At 43.6% G+C, this 12,500-nt stretch overlaps 1 protein-coding gene across 1 annotated transcript in view; it reads right to left on the bottom strand.

Moving 5' to 3' along the window:
* The window catches only part of sema6a (sema domain, transmembrane domain (TM), and cytoplasmic domain, (semaphorin) 6A), a 56,366-nt gene that overhangs the window by 15,312 nt on the left and 28,554 nt on the right, over nucleotides 1-12,500 (bottom strand). Inside the window, exons 7-11 of the mRNA XM_057355869.1 lie at nucleotides 7,247-7,337; nucleotides 1,843-1,962; nucleotides 1,552-1,640; nucleotides 887-1,104; nucleotides 503-634 (exon numbers count right to left, since the gene is read on the bottom strand). Coding sequence (XP_057211852.1) covers nucleotides 503-634; nucleotides 887-1,104; nucleotides 1,552-1,640; nucleotides 1,843-1,962; nucleotides 7,247-7,337 — 650 coding nt within the window. The remainder of the gene's footprint in view (nucleotides 1-502; nucleotides 635-886; nucleotides 1,105-1,551; nucleotides 1,641-1,842; nucleotides 1,963-7,246; nucleotides 7,338-12,500) is intronic.

Genomic DNA, 12,500 nt, shown 5'->3' with positions numbered 1-12,500 from the left:
AGAATAACACACACACAACACAAGGCCGTGTGCAAGAAGATCATTGACATGAATTAGAGATTCAGATTAGTTCTGTGCTACAGATGATCTGACAGCCCCATCACAGAATGGGTTTGAGCAATACATCTTAAAGGGACAGTTCACCCAAAAATGAAAATCCTGTCACGAGTTCCTCACCCTCAAGTTGTTCCAAACCTGTCTAGGTTTCTTTGTTCTGTTAAACACACAGAAAGATATTTGGAAGAACGTTAGCAGCGGACAGTTCTGGGACATCATCCACTGCCGTAGTAGGGAACTGTTTACTTTCTGACATTCTTCAAAATATCTTCTGTTGTGTTCGACAGAACAGAAAAATGACACAATACTTGTTTCTACTACGGCAGTGGATGATGTCTCAGAACTGCTGTCGGCTGCTCACATTCTTCCAAATATCTTTCGATGTGTTTAACAGAACAACTGGAGGGTGAGTGAATGATGGACCACTGAGGACAGGTGATGATACCTCGGCCTGGGCACTTTCTCCTCAGGAACTGGAGTCCAGGTGGAGTCGGGTGATTTCTGCTCTTTGAAGCGTCCGGTGAAGGCCGTGGCGATGTCGTTCATGTCGTACGCGCAGACGGCTGAGCCCGGGATACTGAAACACACAGTTTATTTCAGCGCTCATAACAGAACTGTGAATCATTGGTTTCTGACAGTCTCACAGACACAAGATGGGAATTGTGATTGTGAGAGAAGCAGTGGGTCAGAAGCGCTGAATCAAACGCCTCATTGTGTGACGGTTCTCTCATTTCTCATTACTGGAATAAACTGGAATGTTGCTCTTGCCGTCTTTATCTGGCCTGCGAGCGCAGATTGTCACTTACATCGAGTCGACGGCCGGCGGTACCTGTTATATGGTGTGGAGAAGGTCGCCATGATGACGTCGCGTCCGTTGATGTGGATGACGTCGGTGACGGCCTGCAGGATGTTGAAGTAGAAATGCGAATCTCCGGGGATGGAGCAGTTGAGTCGAGTCTTTAAGAAAGACGTCCACTGCTTCTCCAACACACGCTGAGATCCGCCGCGGTCGTTCTTACACACGCGTGCCACACGCGGGAAAACCACCTGCTCATCAAAATAAAACTCTATTGTATGGATGTTGTTTTCTCTCCGTCACTTTCATAGAAATGAGCTTAAGTTTGGTCGTTCAGGAACTGAGCGTCTCTTTTACTCCACAGTTGAAATGTTTGCTCATGTTCATACGTGTTCCTGTAACTGATGACTTTATTCAAACACTGTAATTACAGAAGCTGAAGGTGATCTGATATCTCAGAAATCTCTGGGACTTTGGACTGTGAACAGAGAACAATGAGCCTGTTTGAGATCACAATCATGATTCAGGTCTGTAGTTAAGATGCCAAACAATGTCTGCCGAAGGATTTTCAGTTATTTTTAGAACCTGCATCCTGACCAAACATTCTGGAGCCCTCCTAACAACCTCTGAGATATTTCAAACGCCCATTTCCTGTTGACTAGTGATGTCACATCCTGTCTGTGGAGATGTGTCCATACCTTTCCCATGCTGTTGTATTCCATGGCGATTTCCCGAAAGAAGAAATAGATGAACTCGTCGTATTGCACCGCCTGAACAAAGTATGGCTCTAAACCACAACACAACACAACAACACAACACAACAGATGATGAGATGACGAATGACTCGTTTCAATCTGTTTTTACATTTGTGTGTTGTTCGAGTGTCACGTCTTCCACAGCTCTGATCAAATGAAAAGGATTTCTGTGGCCGAGCACACCAGTTGACGGCGGGTCGTGTTCGTGTGTCTTGAGAATGGAGTTCTTCTCACCTTTCAGCCATTTGGAGTCGTGTTTGACGGTTCTGAGGGTGGGACTGTCTCCCAGACTGCGATAGATCACCGCATCGATGGCCAGAAAATCTGTGACTGTGGCCGAATATAACTTCCCATCTAAAGAAGAAGACGACAATCACAAGATTACACAAACACACACACATTCATGAGAGCGATCACACTTTCAGTCAGATGGACTTCGTTCGGCCTCTCACTGGAATGTTCTGTCCTCATGACTCATCGGCTTTTTCCATCTCAGTTATTTTTCAGCTGTATTTTAGGGGAGACTCCCAGACTGTGACTCTCTGCCTGTCCCACAATACACTCATGTGTTTCCAGAGCGGCCACACCAGCGCCTGCCGAGCACCCAAAAACACCAACTGTTGTACAGAGCGCCTGTGTGTCAGCGAGTTCCTCCTGATCCTGCCACACTTCATATTCCTGCCATCACTAAACACTCATCCATATAAACAATCAACACACACATGTACGCACACACTGAACGCACACATGCACACACACGTCTGGTTTATTATCTCCGTGGGGACAGTCCATAGGCGTAATGTTTTTATACTGTACAAACTGTATATTCTATCCCCTATCCCTAACCCTATCCCTAAACCTAAAGATCATAGAACACTTTTTGCATTTTTAGATTTGTAAAAAATATTGTTCTGTACAATTTATAAGCTTTTTTTGCCCCTGGGGACCTCAATTTTGGTCCCCTCGGTGACACGAGTCCCCATGTGTTGGTGTGTATTCAGGTTTAGGTCCCCACCGGGATATACAAACATGAACACACTTACACACACACAGACAGAAAGACACACACACACACACACACACACGCACACACACACACACACACACACGCACATGTTTGCGCAGCTATCTTTATGAGGACATACATTGACGCAATGCAATCTCTAGCCCGTCACCCTAACCATCAGAACTACATGCCTGACCCTAACCCTGACCCTAAACCTGATTATAACCTAAATCCTAAAACCAAGTCTTCACCCTCAAACAGCCCTTTAAAGGGGTCTCTGGAAGTGAGGACCGGACAAAATGTCCTCACTAGGGATGCTCCGAATGTTCGGCCACCGAAAATGTTCGGCCACCGAAAATGTTCGGCCACCGAAAATGTTCGGCCGAAAATAGCAAAAAACGCAAGTTCGGTGTTTGGCCAAATGTGTGAAATGGCCGAATAAATTTTACCGAACATGACTCGATCAAGCAGCAACCAGCGCAGAGAGAGAGAGAGAGACAGAGAGAGACATGTGCGCTTTATTACTGCCGCAAACATTTTGGCAGTGCGTGTGTGTGTGCGTGTGTGTGTGTGCGTGTGTGTGTGCGCGCGTGTGTGCGTGTACCTGGTAAACCCTACGGTTTAAAAAAAACATTTTTTTGTCCCCATGAGGAAACAAGCTTATAAATCATACAGAATGAACTTTTGTGAAAATGTAAAAGAGCAGACAGTTGTGTGTGATTGTTAGGGTTAGGGTTAGGGAATATGATATATAGTTTGTACAGTATAAAAACCATTGTGTCTATGGAATGTCCCCATAAAACATGGAAACCCAACATGTGTGTGCGTGCGTGTGTGCGTGTGTGTGTGTGGAGCATTTTAAAGTGTCAGAGAAAGACACAGCACGGGACTTGCCGCACGGAAGTAAATGTCCGAATGAAAGCGTCTTTACCGGTCGGTAACTTTACTTCAGACGGAAGCGGGCTGTCTGACAGTAGCCCCTCCGCTCGCGACATCCTTTGACATCATACAGTGGTCGCGTGCACACAGTTCCCTGTACTAAACAACTTGTCAAAGTATGTTCTGTGCACCTTCTGAGAGAACAGTCAGCTTTTGTGGGCGGAGTTTGGAGGAGAGACGTGAACTGAAATGGTTGTCAGTCAGCATCAGTCAGAATTGCTTGCATTGGATTTTTTTTTCTTTAAATCTTTTTGCAATGTAGCCTATCATAATCCAACAGTTTTAGTTTATTCGTATTTTTAGCTTATAGCCTAATGTGGAATGAAAGTTTTTAATGAAGTGTTTTGTTGTAGGGGTACAGAGTAACTTACATTACATTCTTTTAGCAGTCAGTTATAGGCCTAATTAATATATTCATGAAGGGAGAGGGCTCAACTTTTTGTTTGAATTTACTGTTTTGTAATCAATTTTATATTAAGTTGCATTGTATTTTATTGAAAAGCAAGACAAATTATAAAAAGCACATTTTGATTATTCAGTTTGTGCAATAGTGAAAAAAATAGCTTAATAAATAGAAGAAATGCAAAAAACCGTGTTCAGTGTTGGGTATTATTCGGCCTTCGGCCAAGTGTTTCACATCATGTTCGGCTTCGGCCAAGAATTTTCGTTTCGGTGCATCCCTAGTCCTCACTTTACTCTCCTTGTCCTCACACCGCTGGTCTACAACTCAAACCGGTCCTCACAAGTATAGATGTACAATTACAAACACACACACGCGCACACACACACACACACACACACACACACACACACACACACACACACACACACACAAACTCACACACTCTCATTCTGTAATCCACCAGCGCTGGTCCTGAACTTTCTCATGAGTTTTTTTCGGTGTCATTTGTGTGTTCTGACATCCGCAGAAGCTCTCATTATGGGATATTGTGTATGTGTGTGTGGGGGGGTTGTGTTGCTATGGCGCGCTGCAGTGTGTGTCTGTGGAATGTGAATAATGTCCTACATGAGGGGTGGTGTGAGGGCCGATACCTCCAGACAACATCACTGAGCTCTAACATTCATACAGAATACACAACATGAGACTGTGAATCAACTCATTTCTGCCATCTGACGCCTCATAATCACTCTTGTGCCGCTGAACTGTGTGTGTTCTGCCCAATATTTTCATCTTTAGCCGAAAATCACAAAGGGAGGAAGTAATCCCAGTAAAACATACTGTCATCATATCTGTCCGCTTTCTACACGATCAAACACAAGAATCAAACAGCCCAACTCTACACAACACTGTACTGTACTGCGCTACACTGCTTCATATTGAAGTGAACTGTATTGTGTAGTGTACAGCATTCATAACTCTGGCTTTTATCCTTGGGAAATGTCTGTATTTGCATGTAAAGAACTTTAACTGGATTCAATCTACTGCACATCAACTCTTCTACTCACACAACATGTTATTTCATGTCCATATGCTGGTGAACTGGAAGGATGTCTGGTTGCCAAGCCAACAATCTGGACAATCTTTGGTTGTGTTGAAACAGCAGACTCACCTGGCAGCGATATACAGAGTCCGATTCATAATCACAATCAGCTGAATGTCCAGTTTATGTCGCTGTGTGTTGTTTCTGCCTGGTTTGTGTCCAACAAATGCTGGATATTGTTTTGTATCTGGATGGAGAAGAAGATCAAGCTGAAATTTCATTCACGATATCAAAACATATGACATTCAGTGGCATAAACCAATCTTTATCCAATCAGATGAGCTGTAGAAAGAGAATGTTTGGGCCCAAGAACAAAAAAACAGCCCTGTGGTCATTAGTGTAAACTAAAACGGACGAGGTGATTTGAGTTCAGAGAGAGTAAAGTGGAGATTGAGGTGATATTCCAGCGAAGCGCACAACATTTAGATGCCTGACAGGCAAAATAAAAGAGGAACCTTTGATCTCTCAGACACTCATTTACGGTCCAGCACCAGAACCCATTTCCCCGATGAATGTGAGCGAGAGAGACTCCATTACTCACAGTTGCCATGTGAAATAGTGATTGGCTCGGTGTCCTCTGGGAAAGCGGCCCGAGCCGTCTGCAGCAGAGAGAAATACAGCAACAAAACCTCCGAACGCATCTTTCCCTGCGCACCGCGTCCCACACGATCACTTCTGAACTTCAACCTGTACACAACAACAACAAACACACAAAGATCAGTCACAGACAATATTCTGAGCAATCACATTAACTGACGAGGATGTGCTGATCTCCAGTGATTGGACGGAGAGATGGCTTGATTTGCTGTGATTTACAGACGCCTAGAAGACACCAGAGAGACAGAACAACATCAACACAACTTCTGCTCAAGAACCACACAAAACATTTGTCTAAAGAAGAAATGAAGCTGTGAAATATAAAGAGATTAAGAATGAATGAAGCGGTGTCTCCTCCAGCGCTCTGCATTCACATGAGTCATGTTGTTTGACTTTTGACTTTAATTGCTTGACAGTCGAGTGATCGACTGAAGATCGAGTGTGTGTGTGTGTGTGTGTGTGTGTGTGTGTGTGTGTGCGTGAGTGTGTGCGTGTGTGTGTGTGTGTGTTACACAAGAACAAACTCAATCACACAACATCACATCACTGACACAGCGCTGAACATCATCTGCTCTCACAAACCCAACGCACAATATTCACCAGAACACCAGCAGACGTCCTTCAGCAAAAGAACACAAAGAACACAATCTGTGTTGAGTGACAGCAGCACCACAACAAATCAACGACAGGACGAGAACCACGAGCAGTGGGCGTGTCTCATTCAGACTAACAGAGCCTCAGATTAATGAAAGCATCACTTCACCAGATGACCTGTCAGTCAAATGATGTTTGTGATCCTCCCCGAAGACAGAGACACAGCTGGTAATAAACCTAAAGCCCAGTAAACACAACACTGACCAGCAGAAAGGTATCAAGCACACCAGCAATAACTGTGAGCTGGTGTCTGTCCAATCACATTTAAATATCACAACCTTTTCACCTCTGACGCGTCAACATTCATTCATCACACATCAAATCTTCATCCGGCTGGATTCTACATTACATGTTCACATTCACATCACACATGAGTCATGTTCCTGCTGTCACAACACAACAGAAACATTTCAACACATTGACAAACGTTTACTTCATATAACACACAAACACATTTATTCCCACAATATAACGCACGCACACACACACACACGCACGCACGCACGCACGCACGCACACACACACACACACACACACACACACACACACACACACACACACATGTACTCACACACTGAACGCACACACACACACACACACTCACACATGTACTCACACACTGAACGCACAAACACACACACACACACACACACATGTACCCACACACTGAACGCGCACACACACACACACACATGTACTCACACACTGAACGCACACACACACACACACACACACACAGGTCTGGTTTATTATCTCCGTGGGGACAGTCCATAGGCGTAATGAGTTGTATACTGTACAAACTTTATATTTTATCCCCTAACCCACAAAAACCCACAATGACTACACTAACACACAATGACTACACAAACACACAATGACCACACACACGCACGCACACACACAAGCAGGTCCCTGAGCATCTTGTGTTGTTTCTGCTTACCAGCAAACAGGGCAACGTTGGCATGTTTGGCATCATACGGGCAGCGGGCCATGCCACTGATTTCCTCGCTGATGGCATCCAAGCTGTCCATCTGTGGGAATGGAGATAAAGGTCAAAGGTCAACCCCGCCCACACAGAAGCGCTCAACACCTACAGCAATTACACACTAATGATGGACGAGCGTCTGGAGAATCTTCAAGTGCTGCCGAAAGATCGTGACAATAAAGCAGCGTGCCAGGACTAAAACTGCTTCTCTAACCAGTTCTTGGCATCTAAATGGGTCATTTTACTTACTATTTCCATCTCTCATTCGTCCAATAAAAGTAACCCCACACAGAAATTCTGCTGTTGTCAAATGAACATTTCTGAGGAATTACATTGAAAGAATAGTGAAAGGGAATGTGAGACAGTAATGTTGACTTGTGTTGAAGGTCACAGCTTTCCTCACGCTGCTATTTCTGCTGCTCAGTCGGAGGAAAAGATTCCCAGACAGCAGAAATATTCACATGCACAGCTGTGACACACTCCAGTCCCATTACATCTCATCATGACTTCTCATGCAACGCAAGAATCATTTCATCACGTGTTTTTGTTGTCAGTTATTAGAGGGGTGTCATCTGCACCCGGTTATGTCAATGTCATTTTGATTGATAGAACAGCATTAAACACATCACAACTTGAGCAATGTACTGTACAACATCCAGAACGCGATTCATAACATCACAAAAAAACTATAAATACTAACCATAGTGATTAAACAGCTGATGTAATCCACACCAGCACACGAGACAGAACACAAGTGTGTGTGTGCGTGTGAGAGTGTGTGTGCGTGTGAGAGTGTGTGTGTGTGTGTGTGTGAGAGTGTGTGTGTGTGTGTGTGTGTGAGAGCGTGTGTGAGAGTGTGTGTGTGTGTGTGTGAGTGCGTGTGTGTGTGTGTGTGCGCGTGTGTGTGTGTGTGTGTTTGTGTGTGTGCGCGTGTGAGAGAGAGTGTGTGTGCGTTCATGTTTGTATATCCCGGTGGGGACCTAAACCTGAATCCACACCAACACATGGGGACTCGTGTCACCGTGGGGACCAAAATTGAGGTCCTCATGGGCACAAAAGCTAATAAATTGTACAGAACAATATTTTTTNACAAATCTAAAAATGCAAAAAGTGTTCTATGATCTTTAGGTTTAGGGATAGGGTTAGGGATAGGGGATAGAATATACAGTTTGTACAGTATAAAAAACATTACGCCTATGGACTGTCCCCACGGAGGATAGTAACCAAAGCTGTGTGTGTTGTGGTGTGCTGTGTGCGTGTGTCGTGTGTGCGTGTGTGTGTGTGTGTGTGTGTGTGTGTGTGTGTGTGTGTGTGTGTGTGTGATCAGTAAAAAACATTTACTGATCAACTCTAATAGCTTTGTATAAAAGCGTCTGAAAAATGCATAAGCATAAATGACCTTTTAATAATCTGTGAAGACAAGGATATTGCATTGTGTTTTTATCAGGGGTGAATGGGATGTATCTGTGGTTGCCTAAGCACTATGTTGACCTGTCTGAATGAGCATTCTGTCAAGATTTATATCAGGATGATGCAGAAAAACATTCATCTCTGGATAAAGATCATTGCGGCTAACACTTGTTTAATGGTATTCGTTTTTGGCAAAGATCTGAAAAACATTGATGTTGTTTACAAAATAATGCCATAACCAACTTGAGCAATCACTAGACTCGTGAATTGTCTGTCCAAAGAATAATGTTATCAGATCGTTCAGATAGAGCTGCAAGTTTAGTTTTTTTGAGATGAACACGCACACACACACACGCACGCACGACGCACGCACCACACACACACCACACACACACACGCACACAACACACACACGCACACACACACACGCACCACGCACCACACACACACACACATGTCTGGTTTATTATCTCCGTGGGGACAGTCCATAGGCGTAATGTTTTTATACTGTACAAACTGTATATTCTATCCCCTATCCCTAACCCTATCCCTAAACCTAAAGATCATAGAACACTTTTTGCATTTTTAGATTAAAAAAAAATATTGTTCTGTACAATTTATAAGCTTTTGTGCCCATGAGGACCTCAATTTTGGTCCCCACGGTGACACGAGTCCCCATGTGTTGGTGTGTATTCAGGTTTAGGTCCCCACCGGGATATACAAACATGAAACACACACACACACCCCAGGTCATGTCCCCATGAGGAAACAAGCTTATAAATCATACAGAATGAACTTTTGTGAAAATGTAAAAGAGCAGACAGTTGTGTGTGATTGTTAGGGTTAGGGTTAGGGAATATGATATATAGTTTGTACAGTATAAAAACCATTGTGTCTATGGAATGTCCCCATAAAACATGGAAACCCAACATGTGTGTGCGTGCGTGTGTGCGTGTGTGTGTGTGGAGCATTTTAAAGTGTCAGAGAAAGACACAGCACGGGACTTGCCGCACGGAAGTAAATGTCCGAATGAAAGCGTCTTTACCGGTCGGTAACTTTACTTCAGACGGAAGCGGGCTGTCTGACAGTAGCCCCTCCGCTCGCGACATCCTTTGACATCATACAGTGGTCGCGTGCACACAGTTCCCTGTACTAAACAACTTGTCAAAGTATGTTCTGTGCACCTTCTGAGAGAACAGTCAGCTTTTGTGGGCGGAGTTTGGAGGAGAGACGTGAACTGAAATGGTTGTCAGTCAGCATCAGTCAGAATTGCTTGCATTGGATTTTTTTTTCTTTAAATCTTTTTGCAATGTAGCCTATCATAATCCAACAGTTTTAGTTTATTCGTATTTTTAGCTTATAGCCTAATGTGGAATGAAAGTTTTTAATGAAGTGTTTTGTTGTAGGGGTACAGAGTAACTTACATTACATTCTTTTAGCAGTCAGTTATAGGCCTAATTAATATATTCATGAAGGGAGAGGGCTCAACTTTTTGTTTGAATTTACTGTTTTGTAATCAATTTTATATTAAGTTGCATTGTATTTTATTGAAAAGCAAGACAAATTATAAAAAGCACATTTTGATTATTCAGTTTGTGCAATAGTGAAAAAAATAGCTTAATAAATAGAAGAAATGCAAAAAACCGTGTTCAGTGTTGGGTATTATTCGGCCTTCGGCCAAGTGTTTCACATCATGTTCGGCTTCGGCCAAGAATTTTCGTTTCGGTGCATCCCTAGTCCTCACTTTACTCTCCTTGTCCTCACACCGCTGGTCTACAACTCAAACCGGTCCTCACAAGTATAGATGTACAATTACAAACACACACACGCGCACACACACACACACACACACACACACACACACACACACACACACACACACACACAAACTCACACACTCTCATTCTGTAATCCACCAGCGCTGGTCCTGAACTTTCTCATGAGTTTTTTTCGGTGTCATTTGTGTGTTCTGACATCCGCAGAAGCTCTCATTATGGGATATTGTGTATGTGTGTGTGGGGGGGTTGTGTTGCTATGGCGCGCTGCAGTGTGTGTCTGTGGAATGTGAATAATGTCCTACATGAGGGGTGGTGTGAGGGCCGATACCTCCAGACAACATCACTGAGCTCTAACATTCATACAGAATACACAACATGAGACTGTGAATCAACTCATTTCTGCCATCTGACGCCTCATAATCACTCTTGTGCCGCTGAACTGTGTGTGTTCTGCCCAATATTTTCATCTTTAGCCGAAAATCACAAAGGGAGGAAGTAATCCCAGTAAAACATACTGTCATCATATCTGTCCGCTTTCTACACGATCAAACACAAGAATCAAACAGCCCAACTCTACACAACACTGTACTGTACTGCGCTACACTGCTTCATATTGAAGTGAACTGTATTGTGTAGTGTACAGCATTCATAACTCTGGCTTTTATCCTTGGGAAATGTCTGTATTTGCATGTAAAGAACTTTAACTGGATTCAATCTACTGCACATCAACTCTTCTACTCACACAACATGTTATTTCATGTCCATATGCTGGTGAACTGGAAGGATGTCTGGTTGCCAAGCCAACAATCTGGACAATCTTTGGTTGTGTTGAAACAGCAGACTCACCTGGCAGCGATATACAGAGTCCGATTCATAATCACAATCAGCTGAATGTCCAGTTTATGTCGCTGTGTGTTGTTTCTGCCTGGTTTGTGTCCAACAAATGCTGGATATTGTTTTGTATCTGGATGGAGAAGAAGATCAAGCTGAAATTTCATTCACGATATCAAAACATATGACATTCAGTGGCATAAACCAATCTTTATCCAATCAGATGAGCTGTAGAAAGAGAATGTTTGGGCCCAAGAACAAAAAAACAGCCCTGTGGTCATTAGTGTAAACTAAAACGGACGAGGTGATTTGAGTTCAGAGAGAGTAAAGTGGAGATTGAGGTGATATTCCAGCGAAGCGCACAACATTTAGATGCCTGACAGGCAAAATAAAAGAGGAACCTTTGATCTCTCAGACACTCATTTACGGTCCAGCACCAGAACCCATTTCCCCGATGAATGTGAGCGAGAGAGACTCCATTACTCACAGTTGCCATGTGAAATAGTGATTGGCTCGGTGTCCTCTGGGAAAGCGGCCCGAGCCGTCTGCAGCAGAGAGAAATACAGCAACAAAACCTCCGAACGCATCTTTCCCTGCGCACCGCGTCCCACACGATCACTTCTGAACTTCAACCTGTACACAACAACAACAAACACACAAAGATCAGTCACAGACAATATTCTGAGCAATCACATTAACTGACGAGGATGTGCTGATCTCCAGTGATTGGACGGAGAGATGGCTTGATTTGCTGTGATTTACAGACGCCTAGAAGACACCAGAGAGACAGAACAACATCAACACAACTTCTGCTCAAGAACCACACAAAACATTTGTCTAAAGAAGAAATGAAGCTGTGAAATATAAAGAGATTAAGAATGAATGAAGCGGTGTCTCCTCCAGCGCTCTGCATTCACATGAGTCATGTTGTTTGACTTTTGACTTTAATTGCTTGACAGTCGAGTGATCGACTGAAGATCGAGTGTGTGTGTGTGTGTGTGTGTGTGTGTGTGTGTGTGTGTGTGAGAGTGTGCGTGTGTGTGTGTGTGTGTTACACAAGAACAAACTCAATCACACAACATCACATCACTGACACAGCGCTGAACATCATCTGCTCTCACAAACCCAACGCACAATATTCACCAGAACACCAGCAGACGTCCTTCAGCAAAAGAACACAAAGAACACAA

Source organism: Triplophysa rosa, linkage group LG17, assembly GCF_024868665.1.
Source record: "Triplophysa rosa linkage group LG17, Trosa_1v2, whole genome shotgun sequence".
Classification (NCBI taxonomy): domain Eukaryota; kingdom Metazoa; phylum Chordata; class Actinopteri; order Cypriniformes; family Nemacheilidae; genus Triplophysa; species Triplophysa rosa.
This window is presented reverse-complemented; position numbering and strand designations above follow the sequence as displayed.